Genomic DNA, 19,304 nt, shown 5'->3' with positions numbered 1-19,304 from the left:
CGTCCGTTTCTTGAGATGAATGACCTCAAAACAGTGGTACATCTGCTGGTAACCTCCAGACTGGATTACTGCAATGTGCTCTATCTGGGCCTGCCCTTGTATGTAGTCCGGAAACTACAGTTGGTCCAGAATGCAGCAGCCAGGTTGGTCTCCGGGTCATCTCGGAAAGACCATATTACTCCTGTATTGAGTTACACTGGCTGCCGATAAGTTTCCGGGCAAAATACAAGGTGCCGGTTATAACCTATAAAGCCCTAAACAGCTTGGGCCTCTCTCTTCGTCATGAACCCCACCGCCCACTGAGATCATTTTGAGAGGTCCGTCTGCATTTGCCACTGGCTGGCTCATCTGGTGGCCACTCAGGGACAGGCCTTTTCCATTGCTGCCCCAAGGCTTTGGAATATGCTCCCTAGTGAAATAAGAGCCTCCCCATCTCTGACAGCTTTTTTAAAGTCTTTAAAAACACATTTCTTCACCCAGGCTTTTGATTAATATGGTTTTAATGCTGTTTTAAAATATTGTTTTAAAAGTTTTAAATTGTAGTAATGTTTTACATTTTTTGTTTTTGTTTTAACTAATGTTTTACTTTCTGTTTTTATTTTGTAAACCGCCCAGAGACGTAAGTTTTGGGCTGTATAAAAACATGAAGGAAATAAAATTACTTTTAATGGAAAAGCTGGTTTCAAACAAGAGGAGGTGCGCTTCAGAAGACAATGTGTAAAGCTGAACTCTGGGGATTGGGTGGTTCTGCTACAGAATGGCCCCTTTACACAGAGTGGGGGCCACTTTCCCATCGAGCCATCGCACATTGCTGGGAAGCATTCATGACTGTCCTAGTCATGTAGCTGGGCTGGCCACATGGATTTTTTTCCAGTATCTTCCCCACTAACAGGGTTACATGTGGGTGGGAAAGACTCATATATCTAATTAAGACTTGGATTCCCATTTGTGAAATAAGAATTATGATCTGCAGGAGTATTGCTGAGAGAAAGAAAATTTACAAAACCTTGGGTTCCCCCCACCCACCCATTTCTAACATGGTGCAGACGTTCCTTCTCAAAAAGCAGTTCTCGGTTGTTTTTGGCTTGGTCTAGTTGTCATGATATCATTGTAAAAGCAATAAGTTCAGAAGTTCACACCATATGTTCAGAACTGTCTTGCCTGACTCCTATTGTATAATATTTGCTTCACAAATTCAAGATCGCAACAAATAGGACATACTTGGCACATTTATACACACAGGAAATGTTAAACGAAAACAACATTCAACTTGTACTCTGTATTTCTTCCCTCATTCTTTCCAACGGACACACAGTACTACACAGGCTCCAGACCTGCAGAACGCCTCAGGTAAGCTTAAGCTGATCTGGACAGCAGCTTAACACTGCAGTTCTTAGGATATATATGCCGTTGCACGTCTCTCTAGAAATCCTGCAGCAAAAGCAATTCTGTTTCAACTGCTGCATGATGACATACCAGGAAGATTAATTACTTATGTTCACGATTGTGTATTTACTGGCCCATTTCTGGAAAATGTCCTGCTGTCACTGACACATATATTTTCCCAACAATGTACGTTTCTTCACACGATCAAAGCTAAACTAGACATGCAATTGGAATTCCCGACATATTTCGGCCAGTTGTGATGATATTGCCTGACTGCCAACCCAACTGCATGATGAGGATGTGTGCACGTCCTGCCCCCTAGTTCACCATCCTGTGATGGTGGCGCTGGAATGTTCATTTAATGGTACCCTTCAATGCATGATTTATGACAGTTTGGATGTCTTCCTCCACCATGTGATTATGTGGCCGCAGGGTAATGTGCTGGGGGGGCGGGGTGGACCATGTATCTACATATGCAACTCATTGAGCAATTAGGCCAGTGGTCAAGCAGTATCATCCAAACTGGCCTGTTTCCATTTTCAAAAGCACTAGAGAGCTCCCCAGTTTGGACTGGGGCCATGGCATGCAGGGCAGGAGGGTTGAACTTGCACCAGTTCCCCAACTTAAATCCCATCCAAGCTATTAGCCATAGAGGGGAACAAAATATGAGCATAAGTTGCTATTATGGTTTAAGAGCAGTTTGGGGGGCAGGATTTGAAGAGGACCACAATTTTGGGTTCGGGGAGGTTAGGCCCGCTGCTCTCATGCTGCAGTCTTGATCCAAAATAGACTCTCCCACAGCTGCTTTTTGAAAAAGAAAAATATGCTGGGATTTCTGACCACAAAATTCCCATATTACATCTAGTTTGGCTCACAGGCATTGTGACTTGATGCTTAACAATAACTTTTCTAGATGACTATTCTATAATAATTTTTAATTCAGCATAAGTGCATGGGGGGGGGAATCATTGTTCATGTGCCTAAGTAAAGGTATTTGATTGGTTTAACTCTTCAAGTAGTCCCCTACAGCAAACTAACATGACATTGATCAATATCATCATCCCTCGCTAATCGCGAGGGTTCCATTCCTGGAAAACCTCATGGCTGGTGAATTCACAGTTGACAAGGCATTATAACCAATGGGAAACAGGGGGTTAGGGGAATCACGGTTGCAAAAAGACTTTTTAAAAAACAGTTAGAAATAGAAAAAAACCACCCCTGACCCCCAGAAATCACCCGATCCCCGAAAATCACCCAGACCTCCAAAAATCACCCCTGACACCCAAAATCTCTCCCCCAAGCCCTCAAATTTCCAAAAAATCTCACCAAACCATGGATACTGAGGACACGGCTGGTGAGACCTGCCACAACTTCCCAGTCGTGGATACTCAAATCCATGACTGGGAAACCCGCAGTTGTCGAGGGATGACTGTATAAGCAAATGAGTCTACTAAGTTGCTGTTTGCTGAATGTAATGAACTATATAATTCCATTGACTCAGGTCAGTTTCATCTATAGTGAATTGATCAGTCTAACAGGAGGCTTTACAGACAGGGCTGTTACTCCGAATCTCCTCCAGAATACAGTGTGTGCATTGACACACCAGGCAAACATACCCCGAAGTACATTTGAGATCTTTGGAATTCTAGATTATCTCGATGTATTTCCAGGTTTTTAAAATGCTGGTTTTAAGGAGTTTTTCTGAAAACGCCAGTGCAAATAGGGAGAGGTGCTGATGTAGAATCATTAACATGATAAGAGGGATACACTCTTTTAGGAATGCAGATATAGGTTATAGAAATATCTCCCCACCCACACACACACACCATTGGCTAGAAGGAAAACATGAAGGCATGCAAAGTGAACCTGCACCAAAATAAACCCGAGAGCAGAGGAGAGGGGCTGCTCCCCTCAATGCTGTGAGTATAATTTGAAGTGGCTTCGCTCAACATTTATCCCGCAGCATGAAGCCATGTGTGAATAACTCCCAGGATGTATTCAGACAATCCATTGGTACAATGACTGTTCATAATAAAAGCAAGCAACACTTCCTCCTATTGCTGGTTACTTAAGGGAAGGAAAAGTTGGAAGGGGAAAACTGTGATGGAGAAGTGACAGGAAAGCCAAGATATGAAAGTTGTCAAGAAATCACTGTAGTCATCATCCATAGCTGACAACTTTATCAGTTTCCCAGTAAACTATGGTCCTGTCCTGTATGAAAGACACATACATCTCAATGGTCCAATCTCACCTCTTGTTAAGTCACTTAGATTAAAGAGAAAGCTTACATTTGTTGCACACATGGGCCAGCACACTCTGATTATTGCGTAGGTCTCAAAGCATCACTTTTTTACCTCTCCCATTGGAAACGTGGACATTAAATCTGATTTGTAAGAACAGCAGCAGCATAGAAAGGGCCAGCATAGAAAAAGCCAATGCATAAACCCTATTCTCACAACATGTCTAGGATGAATGAAAGTGCAGAGCAAGGGCACATATATGTGTTCTCCTGAATGACTGTTGTGCCTACATGCATACAGTTGTACACATGGAGGGTTCTCCATTGGGAACCTGCTCCTCCAGGGTTCCTGATTATATGGGGAGAGCTTCATACACATACAGTTGTGGTTGTGTAGACATTCACACACATTCAGACAATGGAATACACATAGATCAGGGTTGGGGCCTGCTGCCATGTTTCTGCCCCTGCTGCTGTACACATTCATTCACCCTAGATAGTGAGCTCATGATCCATGAGAAGGGCTAGAGGGCAGTCTGCAGGGAAGGCGGGTTAAATTTACCTTCCCCACAGATGATCGAGCCAGCGTTACTAGGTACATTCCCAATGTGCCCAGACTATTACCCATATGCCGGGGCAGCGGGGAGGGTTGGGGGCCAGGATGTGTTGTTCCGGCCCCTGGAACTACCAGGATGCACAACTCGTGTGCATGATGCATCATGGGGATCCCCCTCCCTGGGCTCCCTACAGTGTGGCAGCCACAACTGCACACGAGCCAAAAAATTAGGAGCGGTTGATGAGGGTGGCTATTTAGGCGGGCTTGCCCCCATGGAGCCGCTGGGATTGGCCTGATCCCGGCAGTTCACACAGGTGTGCAAACCTGGGCTGGGCTCCCTTAGCCCTGTTCTGCATGCATGCATGAATAGCCTCACTGTATGAGAACAGGATGCCTCTGAATACCAGTTGCAGGTGAGTAACAGCAGGAGAAAGGACATGCCTTCAGTTCTTGCCTGTGGGCTTCCCAGCAGCACCTGGTGGGCCACTGTGTGAAAGAGGATGCTGGAGTAGATGGGCCTTGGGCCTGATCTAGCAGGGCTCTTCTAGGGCTATGTAGGGCTATGGTTTGGATGGAATATTTGGTTGTGGGAGGACCCGCCTCACACACTTGATGCACACTTGATGCACACTTGATGCACACTTGATGCACACTTGATGCAGCCTTGATGCAGCCTTGATGCACACTTGATGCACACTTGATACAGCCTCAGTATATAGGAAGCTTCCTTATACTGAGTCAGACCATTGGTCTATCTAGCTCAGTATTGTCTTCACAGACTGGCAGCGGCTCCTCCAAGGTTACAGGCAGGAATCTCTCTCAGCCCTATCTTGGAGATGCTGCCAGGGAAGGATCTTGGAATCTTCTGCTCTTCCCAGAGCGGCTCCATCCCCTGAGAGGAATATCTTACAGTGCTCACATTTCTAGTCTCCCATTCATTTGGGAGAAAGAGAGGACTTATGGTTGCAGCCAGGAATATAAGTCTGAAATGATAAGGACTGGACTACACAGGATCATTAGGGATTCACAGTTTCTTCATTAGTTTCTTGATTCTTTGCATACGTCCATGAAAACAGAACATACATGGGATTTCCACACTCAGTAATAGTCATGGGATTAGGGGACTTTTTTTGTGCAGAATGCAAGCTATTCTCAACTAGAATTAGTGTTTTACTTATTAATATGATAGATTGCCATAGCCTTCTTTTAACAACTGAGTACTAAAGTTATCTATCTGGCTTCCACCAGCCTTGCTGGAATTGCCTTCCACCAGCCTTGCTGGAATATACAAGCACCTCTGAAGAGCAGGGACAGAATGCATCTGATCGCTGTTAATGTCACTGCAGCAAGGGGGATTTGCTCTGGACTTGAAAATTCACATCTCTGAGAACTGTATTGTTTTGTGGCAATAACTAAACTGGGTGGAGGCAAGGCCTATGAAATCTGTACCCGTATTTCACAAATCCTGTAATCTTTATTTGGTGAACAATGTGCCAAATTCTAAGCTGCCTGGAACCAAGTCAGACCATGGATGCAGTAATCTCTGAACTGTCTGCTCTGACTGGCAGTGGCATTCCAGACCAGGCATAGGTCTTTCTCATAACCTGATCATTAACTTGATCATTTTTAATCTGGTCATTTTTAAGTGGAAATGCTGGAACTTGAACCTGGGCAGAGCACGTTCTCTGTCACTGAACTATGGTCACTCACATTTAACTCTTTTATCAGAGAATATGGGATTATTTCAAGCAAGAAGGAAATGGGGAAAGTGCAGGTTTGGCACCATTCTTAATTCTTAACTATCATTATTATTTATTTACTTTAGTGTAGACCACTTCTACAAGGGCTGAGTCACCCTTACTTACTTTAACAACTTATGGGGTTCTTACTTAGCAACTTGTGGGTTGCTGTTTTCCCCCCTTCACCAAGGTTGAGGACACTGGCAGGGTAGGGAAGAAGCAAACTTGTATGGCAGACTTTAATCTATGGGCCACTTAAACTGATGGCTTGTCTTCTATTAGGGGTGTACACAAACTGTATTCAAACCACAGTTTGAGCACCATTTGGGAGCAGGGGTGTAGCAAGGTTGGATTGGGCCCAGAGACAAGATTTTAAAATGGGCCCCTCGCTGATATATACACACAAACACATTTCACAATATATAGTGCACTCACACTCATGTCTCATTATGAATACAGTGAATATCTAGTTCACATTGAATCTAGTTTTTTTTACTCTCTGCTACTGCTGATCTCCAAGAGACTCAACATAATTCATAGGGGGTGCAACACAGGTGGGCGGGGAGTCATGTGACGTGTCTCTGGGGGGGCCCTCGGGGCAGTGAGGCCCCGAGATGACAGTCTCCCCTTGCCTAATGGTAGTTACGCCCCTGTTTGGGAGTGAGGAGCGGGAGCAGGAGCTTTAAAAAAGAGAACAGGTCCTTACTTGATCTCCACTGCCTCATGCAGCTTCCTGCTGGGCCAATGTGCATCCCAAGTTTCCCTGTGTGGCGCCAGCACGCACATGACATCCATGCAGGCTGGCACCATGTGTATGCTGGTGCCGTGTATGCCATGTGCATGCTGGTGCTGTGGTGAGGGTTGTACTTGGGATGCATGACACTCAAGCAGGAAGCTGCATGAGGCAGCGGAGAGAGCAGGTTTCTTAAATCTCGCACTCCCTGCTTCAAAAACCGTGCTCAAACCGCGGTTTGTGCACACCCCTATCTCCTATACAAATCAAAGGCTAAAAGTAAGTTCTGGTGATGTTATCCCAGGCTAACGGGTTGTAAACACATGTATCCAGGATGAAAGACTGCAACGAAAGGCATTAAATTGCTTCAAGCAAGCGTTCAATGACTGTCTTGCCTGAGGCCCCAGAATTCCTTAGGATAACCTAATATTAGTGCAGGATGCTCGGAAGATCGGCTGATTTGCTAGCTCTTGAGAAATGTCAATAGCAGAACATACTAGATGTTTGGCAGGCTTCCCTCTCCCCTCATTGTCCAACAGAAGGAAGCCGTGAACATGATCTTCGAAAAACTCTAAAGGGCCCAGGGGCAGACTACTGAAGCCCTCCTTTCTTTCTTTTTCCTCATTTGGACAGTATTGTTTGCCAGTGTTGATGCGTCCCCTTACATGTGTGAGGCCCGGGGTTGTTGCCTCATTGCCCACCCCCTCCCAAAGTGCCTGGTCACAAGAGTATCCCGGGAAAGAGTTGAATGGAGTTCCATGACTATTATTGATTTCTTTGAGCGGGGGGGGGGTGGAGATGAAGGGTTGCCTCTTTTCTTAGTTGGCCATTTTAAATAAGTAACTAAGCCTTTCATGGCAACTGCTTTAAATTATAACCAATGGCTCATACTCACAGTCTGTAAATTAGTAGACATTATATTATGCTAGGGCATAGTAAATTCAACATACTAAATAGGGAAAAAAAAGTTGCCTGGGCAGACTTTATGTTCCATTGCAAGCCTGTTGAATGCAATCGGTTCTTTGATATTCTCCCTTCATTTTTAACCACTCAGCCAAAAATATATACTTTCACTTTCTATGGGAGCATGCCACCAAGCACCACTGCTGGGCAGCCCCCATTCATTTCAAAACAGCTTCCCAAGGAGGAGTTTCACAGAAGCAAGGGAAGGCTGAGTATCAACAATGTTTGGTGAATGGCTGCTTTCTCAAGCTACATCTTCGAGTGATCATTCATAATTTTGGTGAATAACAATACTATTCTGTTCTCAGCTGAGAATGTCAGCGATTGGCAAGAGGTTCAGGGCTGGAAAAGAAAATACATGGAATTCCCCACCAGAAGATGTGGCAATAACCACTCATTTAGAGGATGTTGAGGATTAGATTGATTCACCGAGGTTAGGTCTAGCAATGGCTATTAATTATGACAGCTAAATGGAACTTCCACATACAGAAGTAGTATAGCTTAGTATACCCGATGTTGGGAACAAAGAACAGGGAGCAGCCATCATCTTTACGTTCTGCTTCTGAGCTTCCACAGGGATCTGGCTGTGCTAGCATTGCACTAAATGGATTTTGATTTGGTCTAGCAAGGCAGTTTCTTATGTTCATAGTGATATGAGTAATAAGACACCATGCATTGAATCTTTGGATAAAATCCTATTACGGATCTAAGCAGAACCGTATAACAAAGATCAAGAATGCAAAGCCTTTGCTTTTTATCCCTTGGGTCTGAGCGAGATGTCCAAAACCACTATAAGCTTAGCAAAGTTTTTTAGACTGGGGAAAAACCCACACACTCTTATTCTCATACGTTCTTTATTTTCACCCACCCAAGTTTCACTAGGTGGCAGGATTCCACTGTCCCTTGTAAAGCAACAGTTGCATTCAAGATGCAGGGAGCTTTTTGTCTCCAAAGGAAATCTACTATATTACAAAACCAACCATGATACACACTTTTGATATATGTACATTTGTTTGAGGAACTGCCCATTGCCAATGTTTATTTTTTTAAACAGTGATTATTTTCATAGAGAAGGAAAAGCCACATTCAAATGCCAAAAGAAGCTATTTCAACCTATAGTTTTGAACCTTATATGCCCAAATAATATCTCCTCTCTCTTTGAAAATTCAAAGTGGCATAAATTTGAGCCAAGCACAATGTTTCACCTTTGTAAATACAGTACTTGTTTGTAAATATATTTGAAAATACAGTACTTGTTTCATAGAATTATGAAATGAGTGTACCCCATTATTATCTTTTCCTTTCTTATTGAAACCACTTGTAGAGTGTAGCTTGATCCTGTGGATGTTTACTAAGAAGTAAATTTCACTGAATTAAATTACACTTACTCCCAGGTATGTATAGGATTTCAGCAATATGGCATGATTTTAGAAATGCCTACTTGGAAGCAATCCACACCCAAGTTCTATGGGTCTTACTCTCAAATAACTGTAGATAGGGTTGCACAGAATATCTAAGTAAACATTTCCTTCTAAATAAACATGTACAGCATCTTGAGACATATGCATATCTCAACTGTTAACACATTGTGATTTATAGAAAATATACCCAATTTAATTCTACAGTCTTCTCTTTAAAGTATTCATTACATGGAACTGTAGCATTCAACAGTAGGTCTAATTTGTCTACCAAACACAACAAAATGCTACCTTCATTAATCCTCATAAGTATCATATTTTTAAAATACAATACTTATTTTTCAAACAAGACACTGAATATATGAAAGCTTCAGAAAGTCCCTTAAAGATGCAGAAAAATTCAGAGCTGCTTGTTAAATTATGGTGTGAGAAATGGTGTAGATCACAACCATTCAGTCATAATCTGTTAAAATATACCGGGACATAAGCAGCATCTCATGAAGGTGGTTCTAGTGGAAGTGAAGTGACTGTGGGGTTGACTAATGTTCTGCAATAACTTATCATGTGTTCCCAGATTCCTCCAAATAGGCATATTTTCTCATGCAGCCATGCATTTATTCCTTTGCCAAGACAGGAAGAAAAGTGTCACAAATCTCTCATCAGAGCGGGGTTTGCTAGTTTAAGACCCAGTCCTTACTGCACAGAGCTCTTTCAACACCATTCAGCAAGTTCAACAGGAGCTAAAAGCACTCAACATCTCAGAGGACTTAACACAAGGGAGCCCCTTCTGTGCTTTCTTACATCAAGGTAAGAAAGATGAAGAAGATTTACAATTAAAACCAACACTTCCTAAGAAAACCGTGGAGCATAACACTGCCAGTTTATAACAAGTCCTGAAATAAAATCTTCACCAAGAACTGTAAAACAGAAAGATTACCAAAAACACATGCCCCAGACACTTTTTCTTTCTTTCCCCACAAAGCTGATAAAGACCATCTTTGATTCTCCTACCTTAGCAATCTGCAAAGGTTGCTTCTCTTCTTTGCCACCTTGTAGTCGAAAACCCCAAGGTGCCCCTCCAGTCATGGTGATGCAGATAAAATCCCCTGTACCCATGTTTCTTGGTCAGGTCTGGCAGCATTCACTTGCAGAAGCAACTTTTAAAAAAAAGACATAGGTATTTCCTAGAAGCAGTGGATGTTCACTGAACTTGAAGCTTGCCTGCCAGATGATGTGAGGGAGAGAAAAGCAGCCTCTCTGCTGCCGCCAGTGCTGTGGACTGCACTTTGTAACACAGTCATTTAGCAAGAGAGAGGGAGCTCTCCCAGATCCAGGGCACGGCCCACTCTTTCGTCAGCTAGCTCTGCTCAGCCCACCTTCATGGGTGAAGCAAAATAAATGTTGAGGAAACACACACACACGAAAGGGACTCGGCCGTGAGGCGAAAAGGGCTATATTTAAACCCAAGAGCATTTGCCCATGACAGCTCAATCAAAACACACAGAGCAAAGGACTTGTAAATCTCCCAACAATGATTTAAGACAGAGAGTTTACTTTTGTAAATGGTACCAGACATGGTGAGTTTTCATCGCAGCACGTTTTGTATGCTCACAATCCAAACAAAGTGTAGGAGGGAGGGAAAGTGCCCCCCCCAGTTCCAACAGGCACTATAATGAAACATCCCACTGAGAATGGATTTGCAAGAATGCTGCGCACATTTGCAGGAAGATTACAATTGTCCAGCAACAGCATTTGTCACTTGTGCCTGGCTCTCTCCGTAAACTTATGTATATGTACCTATATTGGAATATTTAGGGACTGCTTTTCAACAAAAAGGGTTTTCAGAGTGGTTTATAGAGCAAAATAATAACATGGTTCCCTGTCCCATAAAGAAACACAAAGAAGACACCAGCAACAACCACTGGGTGGGACACCATGCTCGGATGAATAGGGACTGTTGCTGTCTCCCTGTTAAATATACCATATTTACCCAAATCAGAGATGACTCTGAATTTAAGGTGACCCCTTTAAAAAGTAGATGATAAATACAGGTTATACCTGCATTTATTCAAAAGGAACAAGACTCCAAATTTAAGATGACCTCCTGATTTCCAGTATTAAAATACTTGGGGGAAACCCCTAGTCTTGGGGGAAAACCCTAGTCTTGGGGTAAATACAATAAGACAGCAGCCACCTTGAAAAGTGGCTCTTTGCCCAGTTCACAGGAGCCAGTTATCAAGGGCTACAGTGGGGGCTGGGTTTAATCTGTCCCTCCTATGTGCAACTCAGAGGCAAGATGACGTTGTAGAGGATCAGGCTTTATACCAACAGGATGCAGCAGCTGGGCAATTGAGAATGGATAGGCTGAGACTGCTATCAAAGTACTCCTTCAGCAAAACTAGCTGCAGGCCAGGAAATGGAAGAATTGCTTCTAAAATGTGTATGTGTGAATATGCATGTGTGTGGAAGGAGGAGCTTTTCAAGGCTGCCTCAGAGGGTGAGACAGGCCAAACAAATAGTGCTGATCCCACTTCCTTTCCAAAGGGATCCTGGATCATTCCAGCTGAGACAGGCTTTATTATTTATTTATCTATCATATTTATATACCGCCTGATATGTGTATCTTTAGGTGGTGTACACAATTGTAAAATAGAGTAAAAACAATTAATTTCACAGAATAAAAAAGTTAAAACAATTTCATGAGATAAAAACAGTTTAAAATTAATTTCGGTTAAAATACCATACCATACCATACCATACCATACCATACCATACCATACCATACCATACCATACCATACCATACCACACCATACCATGAATATTTATATACCACTTTTGAACCCTGTCTGAGAAAACAGGTCTTGAGGCAATCAGAGATGCAATCAGAGATGGAAATGCTCTTATTTTGACAGGGAGCATATTCTAAAGCCCTGGGCAGCCACAGAGAAGGCCCGATTCCGAGTTGCCACCAAACGAGCCAGTGGCAACCATAACCAGACCTCTCCAGATGATCTCCAGGGTTAATGACAAAGAAGGCGCTCTCTTAAGTACTCTGAACCCAAGCAGTTGAGGGCTTTATAGGTAATAACGAGCATTTTGTATTTCCCTTGGGAACATATTGGCAGCCAGTGCAGGGTGTTTTTTTAAAAGGTGTTACATGGTCTCTTCAGGTTGTCCCAGAGATCAGTCTGGCTGCCACATTCTGTACCAATTGTAGTTTCTGTACTATATACAAAGGCAGCCCCATGTAGAGTGCATTACAGTAGTCAAGCCTGGAGGTAACCAGCATGTTTTCAGGTCATTTATTTTCAGAAACAGACATAGCTGACATATCATCCAAAACTGATAAAAAGTGCTCCTTTTTAGAGAAATCATTCTGGGTGTCATCAGCATATTGATAACACCCTGTGCCAAACCTCCTGATGATCTCTCCCAGTGATTTCCTGTAGATGTTAAAGAGTTTCAGTGACAGAATGGAACCTTGCAGAACTCCATACTTTAGTTCTCACTTTGCAGAGCAGCAGTCTCCAAGTGTTACCATCTGGAATTTACCAGAAGGTAGGAACGAAACCATTGTAAGACAGTGCCACCCAGTCTCACCTCCCTCAAGCAACCCAGAAGGATACCATGGTTGATGGTATTGAAAGCCACCAAGAGATCCAAAAGGATCAGTAGATTCACACTCCCTCTGTCAGTAGCCATTTGGGGATCATCCATCAGGTTGACCAAGGCAATCTCCCATAGCCCACTCAAAAGCTGTTTAAAATGGGTCTAGATACTCTGCATCATCCAAAACTGCCTGGAGCTGAGAGGCCACCACCCACTCAATCACCTTGCCCAACCATGGAAGATTAGAAGTGGGTCTGTAATTAGCTAACTGAGGATCCATGCAGGTTCCTTCAAATAAGGTCTAATAATAGCCCCCATAAGACAAGGAAGCATCCTGCCCTCCCTCAGAGAAGCATTTATAATATTTACCAGACCCTCTCTGATAATACGATTACCAGATAAAATAAACCAAGTTGGTCAAGGATGAAGAGAACAGGTTGTGGGACATAAAATCCAAAGCAGTTTGTCCACATCCTCAGGAGTCACAGACTGAAAGTGATCCAATCTGATCATATAAGAGAAGTTGCTAGACACCTCAACAGTAGATTCTTCAGTAAAGGTGGAGTCCAGTTCAGCCCAAATATGAGATATTTTATTTGCAAAAAAGTCATTTAAGATGCCACAGTGAATGACTGATGGTTCCAAGTTCAAATTCCAGTTCAAATTCCAAGAGGCGGGTATATACTAGCCCCCTCATAATCCTAGACAACTCCACTGGGTGTGAATTTGTGGAAGCGATGTAGGCAGAAAAGAACCACATCTTTGCTGCCCACACTGCCAGAGCATAGGTCTTCAAATGTGTTCTGTGTTGTGATCTGTTGGATTTGTGCCGGGTCTTGCTCCATTTGCGCTCTAGTCATCTACCTTGCCACTTCAGCTCTCATAGTTCTTCTGAATGCCATGGGGCTAGTTTTGAAGCAGGTCAGAGAGGACGATTAGAAGCAATTGTGTCTACTGCTCTAGTGAGTTCATTATTCTATGTTTGCATCAGAATCACTAGCAGAATCACTAGCAGAGCCAACACTAACCCTTCCAAGGCTTCTTGGAAGCCTATTGGATCCAATAACCTTCTTGGGTGGACCAACCTAATAGGAGATGGGCCATTTAGGATTGGTGAATGGTACATATGTATTCCATCAAACAGTGGGGTCATCTGTCACATAAATATCCATTCTGGAGGTGGGGGGAATCACTTGGAAAATGTAAGTCACTCATTCCCATAATAATTTTTTTAAAGCTCTCATAATTCTAATATCTTTAGGCAATTCTGTGTACATAGCATCTGTAATTACAGTTACCATATATGACTCTCTAAAATGTGTTATTTGTTAGGATATCTTGCATTTAACACAAACTTTATCTAGTGCCACATTCTTTGCCTCTTCGGGGAATTCTGAAGTCCATAAATCAGATAAGGTTTTGCAGAAAAGATTAGTAGTTTTGCCTTATCTGTAAAAGCTGAAAGAAAGACACCAAAAATGTGTCTGTGTGTGTCTGTGTGTCTGTTTTGCTTGTCATGCTTTCATTTCCCCTGCAGGAAACTCAAAATGGCTAATGTATAATTAAAATTTAGATGAAACCTGATCAAACAACAACAAAGCAAAATCAATAAGACTCACTTCCTGAACAGCAGAGAACAAACAAGCAAAGATCAAACTTACAATTATCAACGATTCCCCTGTCCAAAAGGCCTCCCAGAATAGCTATGATTTCATTAAGTGATGAAATCTAATGGTGATGGTGCCAGGTGGACCTCCCTGGAAAGTTATCAGTTACCAAGGAAATGTGGTGTTCTCATGAACTGTCATGATGTTGCAAGGCCCCTCCCACTTTAGAAAGTGGAAAACAGGTCCATCAAGGAAATGGGAAAACAGGTCCAATTTCTTGGATACACAATTTTAGAATGGAGTCCCAGATGTGGAAAGAGGCATAGCAAAAGAAACAAAATAGAGTAGGGTCATTTGGGCTTGTACCTTAATTTTATTCCTCAAAGATGGGACCCCCAACATGCAAAACAGGTGATTTCTTACTGGTGTCTGAACAAGAAATAGGAAGGAACTTTTTTTCCCATTCAACTTTCAGACCAAATCAAAATTCACAAAACTTAGGAGAACAAATGGAGATGTCTCTCGCCTCTTTTCAGCAACAAGCTGAATCTCATTAGTGGAGCCTGGGGCAATAGAGGTTACCTTCTCTTCCATTGCCAGTCAAATAAGAATATAAGAACACAAGAACAGCCCTGCTGGATCAGGCCCAAGGCCCATCTAGTCCAACATCCTGTTTCACACAGTGGCCCATCAGATGCCGCTGGAAGCCACAGGCAGGAGTTGAGGGCATGCCCTCTCTCCTGCTGTAACTCCCCTGCAACTGGTACTCAGAGGCATCCTGCCTTTGAGGCTGGAGGTGGCCCACAGCCCTCCGACTAGTAGCCATTGATAGAGCTCTCCTCCATGAAGTTATCCAAACCCCTCTTAAAGCCATCCAGGTTGTTGGCTGTCACCACATCTTGTGGCAGAGAATTTCACAAGTGGATTATGCGTTGTGTGAAAAAGTACTTTGGTTTTTGGTCCTAAATTTCCTGGCAATCAATTTCATGGGATGACCCTTGGTTCTAGTGTTATGTGAGAGGGAGAAGACTTTCTCCACACCATGCATGATTTTATAGACGTCTATCATGTCTCCCCGCAGTCGTCTTTTTTCCAAACTAAATAGCCCCAGGTGTTGTAGCCTTGCCTCATAAGAAAGGTGTTCTAGGCCCCTGATCATCTTGGTTGCCCTCTTCTGCACCTTTTCCAGTTCTACAATGTCCTTTTTTAGATGTGGTGACCAGAATTGTATGCAGTACTCCATGTGTGGTCGCACCATAGTTTTGTATAAGGGCATTATAATATTAGCCGTTTTATTTTCACTCCCCTTCCTAATGATCCCTAGCATGGAATTGGCCTTTTTCATGGCTGCCGGACATTGAGTCAACACTTTCAATGAGCTGTCCACTACAACCCCAATATCCCTCTCCTGGTCAGTCACCAACAGTTCACATCCCATCAGCGTATATTTGAAGTTGGGGTTTTTCATCCCAATGTGCATCACCTTACACTTGCCAACATTGAAGCACATTTGCCACTTTGTCACCCACTCCCCCAGTTTGGAGAGATCCTTTTGGAACTCCTCACAATCCATTTTGGATTTCACTACCCGAAAGAGTTTGGTATCATCTGCAAATTTGGCCACCTCGCTGCTTACCCCTGCTTTTAGATCATTTATGAATAAATTAAAAAGCACTGGTCCCAGTACAGATCCCTGGGGGACCCCACTTCTTACTTCCCTCCATTGTGAAAACTCTCCATTTATACCTACCCCCTTTTTCCTGTCTTTCAACCAGTTAGCAATCCACACATGGACTTGTCCCCTTATCCCATGACTGCTAAATTTCCTCAGGAGTCTTTGATGAGGAACTTTGTTGAAAGCTTTTTGGAAGTCCAGGTATACTATGTCAACTGAATCACGTTGATCCACACACTTGTTGACACTTTCAAATAACTCCGAAAGGCTGTTGAGGCAAGATTTACGTCTGTGGAAGCCATGCTGGTGCACTCCCAGCAGGGCCTGTTCTTCTATGTGCTTTACAATTTTATCCTTGAGGATGCTTTCCATCAATTTGCCTGGAACGGATGTTAAGCTAACCAGCATGTAATTTCCAAGATCGCTAACCAGTGCACATAGCATTATGCTAACCAGTGCACATTATAATATAATATAATATAATATAATATAATATAATATAATATAATATAAATAATAATAACAATATGCTAATAATAATATGCACAATAATATGCATAATAATAACAATATGATAACCAGTGCACATAACATTATGTGTGGGAGAGGAAAGGGATTGTTACATGCATCTTTTTATCTGCTGCAAGAAGACACTGCTACTGTGGTTCTGCTTGTAGTGATATAAGGTGATGCACATACAGAAAGGAACTGCTTTTTGTTAAAAACCACAACACAGTTTGTTTGTTTGTTTGTTTGTTTGTTTGTTATATTTCTATACTGCCTGATATATACATCTCTAGGTGGTGCATTGTGCACTTATATGCTTTGAGCACTGATATGCACAAAAATCCAATCAGCCAATCCAACATTTACAAAAATCCAACAAAACACAGAAACCACCTAGAGCTTGCAGATCATCCACATTCTCAGCTATCAGAGTGGTGTCATTAGCACAGCACAGGTTATTGATGGTTCTTCCTCCAACTTTAAAACCATGCTCATATTCTTCTAATCCAGTTTCTCTCAGTATATGTTCAGCATATAAATTGAATAAATAAGGAGAAAGTAGACAGCCTTGTCTTACTCCTTTGCCGATCTGAAACCAGACTCTTTCACCACATTCCATCTGGACTGTAGCTTCCTCTCCTGTGTATAGGTTGCTCATGAAAACAAATAAATGTTCTGGGATGCCCATTTTCTTAAGCATATTCCAGAGCTTGACATGCACAATGCAATCACAGGCTTTTCTGTAGTCAATAAAGCACATATTGACTTCTTTCTGGTATTCTTTGGCTTTCTCAGTTATCCAGCATACATCAGCAATGATGTCTCATGTTCTTCGGCCTTTTCTGAAACCAGCTTGAACATCCGGCATTTCCCTTTCCACGTATGGCTCTAATCTGTGTTGGATGATCCTGAGCATTATTTTGCTAGCATTTGAAATTAAGGATATTGTGTGATGGATTGCGCAATCTGTTAAGTTACAAGTTCGATCCTGACCAGGGGCTCAAGGTTGACTCAGCCTTCCATCCTTCCGAGGTTGGTAAAATGAGTACCCAGAATGTTGGGGGCAATATGCTAAATCATTGTAAACCGCTTAGAGAGCTCCGGCTATAAAGCGGTATATAAATGTAAGTGCTATTGCTAAGTCTCCTTTCTTTGATATGGGTATGTAGACTGACCTCTTCCAATCTGTTGGCCACTATGTTATTCTCCAAATTTGCTGGCATAGTTTGGTTAGAGCCTTGACTGATTCTTCTTCTGTTGCCTGCCATATTTTTGTAGCTATTCCATCAATTCCTGTAGTCTTCCGACTTGGTAATGACCAGAATGCTAATCTAACTTCATCTTCCTGTACTAGAGGTTCTTGCAAGTAGGGAATATTTTCTAGAGTATCTTGGATGTTGATGTCCCTGCTGTACAGATTTTCAGTATACTCCTTCCATCTCTGTTTGATCTTCTCTGAATCAGTTACTATCTGTCCTTTGGCATCCCTTAACATACCAATTCAAGGTTGAAACCTCCTTCTGAGTTAAAAGATCTTTTGGAAAACTTGTCTTGTTTTTCCATGTCTATTTCTATCTTCAAGGTCTTTACAGATGTCATTGTAGTACTGCTCCTTGTCTATTCTAACAGCTTTCTGAAATTCCCTATTAAGTTCCTTCCTGAGGTCTTTATCTTTCATGACTTTGTCTTCTTTCCTCTTCTGGGCAATTTCCACTGTCTGTTCTGACATCCATTTTGCTTTCTTCTGTTTCTTGGTCTTTGGCAGTTTCTTTTCACATTCGTCCTTAACAACTTCTTTGATCTCATTCCACAGGTCCTCTGGATCCCTATCCAGAGGACCTGTTCAGAACTTCAAAGCAGTTCTTGATGTTTTCCTTGAAAATGGTGGGTACATTCTCAATATCATATCATGGAAACTAGCAGGGGCGTAACTAGGTTGGAGTGGGCCCTGAGACAAGATTCTTAAATGGGTCCCCCCGCCGTCACCGCTTACCTCTCCTTCCTCTGGCCGGATGTCTCTGCGAACTATCCCAACTAGTTGCAAGGTACAGAGAACACGAAAGCAGAACCAATTAATACAACAGATTTGTGATGGCGTATTGATACCAATTGCTGTTTGAATCACAATTATCTCCCCCGCTCCATTAACAAGCCTTAAATGGTGTTTGCGGGTGGGTACAATTTCATACGTGCCCATCCTGGTTATTGGATTCTCTCCTTCCCTCCCACCACTGTGCAGGATTTAGAATGGGTATAGAAAGAATTCTGCCTGAAGAAAGAATGCATGATCTTTGTAGTCGTGTGTGTCTTCCTCCTCCTCCAACTTGCCGCCACCGTTAGCTAATTTTCTCCTCCCCCCTCCCAGTTGTCAGGCCCCAAAAGTTGCAGGAGTTTGATGTTGACTGAGATACTAAAATGGGGGAGTGTTGCTTTAAGGAGAAATCTTGTGTGTATTCATTGAAGGAAAGGGAGGGGGACCGCAGATTCAGAGAAAAGGGGAAGGCTGGAGAGGTGGGCTACGGGCTTCACGTGACTGGTTGGCTGGCTGAGGGTTGTGCAAACAAGGCTGGGCTTCCCCTCCGCACGGAATTTGGCGCGGCTACTGCTGCAGCCTCTTCGCCTAGCGCGCACCACGCAGTATCGACAAAGCAGTCGCAGAAGGCAGGAGAAGGAAGTTCGCTTCGTTACGAGCTAGAGAGCAGAGAGGCTCAGCCTTGGAATGCAGGGAAAGCAGCCGCGAAGCGCTCCACCCCTCTCCCCGGGAGAGAAAAATGCCAGACAAGCCATAGCCCGCCGAAGAGGAAGCCGCTTTCCGCGCTTCTCCCTGGGCTTGGGCGGGGGCGTCTCTCTTGTGCACGCTCCTGTCCTTT

At 43.0% G+C, this 19,304-nt stretch overlaps 1 protein-coding gene across 1 annotated transcript in view; it reads right to left on the bottom strand.

Annotated features, from left to right (window-relative positions):
• SYNPO2 (synaptopodin 2) overlaps nt 1-10,274 on the bottom strand; it is a 163,172-nt gene extending 152,898 nt beyond the window's left edge. Inside the window, exon 1 of the mRNA XM_053252954.1 lies at nt 10,046-10,274. Coding sequence (XP_053108929.1) covers nt 10,046-10,150 — 105 coding nt within the window. The 5' untranslated portion in view covers nt 10,151-10,274. The remainder of the gene's footprint in view (nt 1-10,045) is intronic.
• Nucleotides 10,275-19,304: the final 9,030 nt, after the last annotated feature.

The sequence above is a fragment of the Hemicordylus capensis genome, chromosome 5 (genome assembly GCF_027244095.1).
Source record: "Hemicordylus capensis ecotype Gifberg chromosome 5, rHemCap1.1.pri, whole genome shotgun sequence".
NCBI lineage: Eukaryota > Metazoa > Chordata > Lepidosauria > Squamata > Cordylidae > Hemicordylus > Hemicordylus capensis.
Note: the sequence above shows the minus strand (reverse complement) of the source record. Positions and strands in the feature narration are given on the sequence as shown.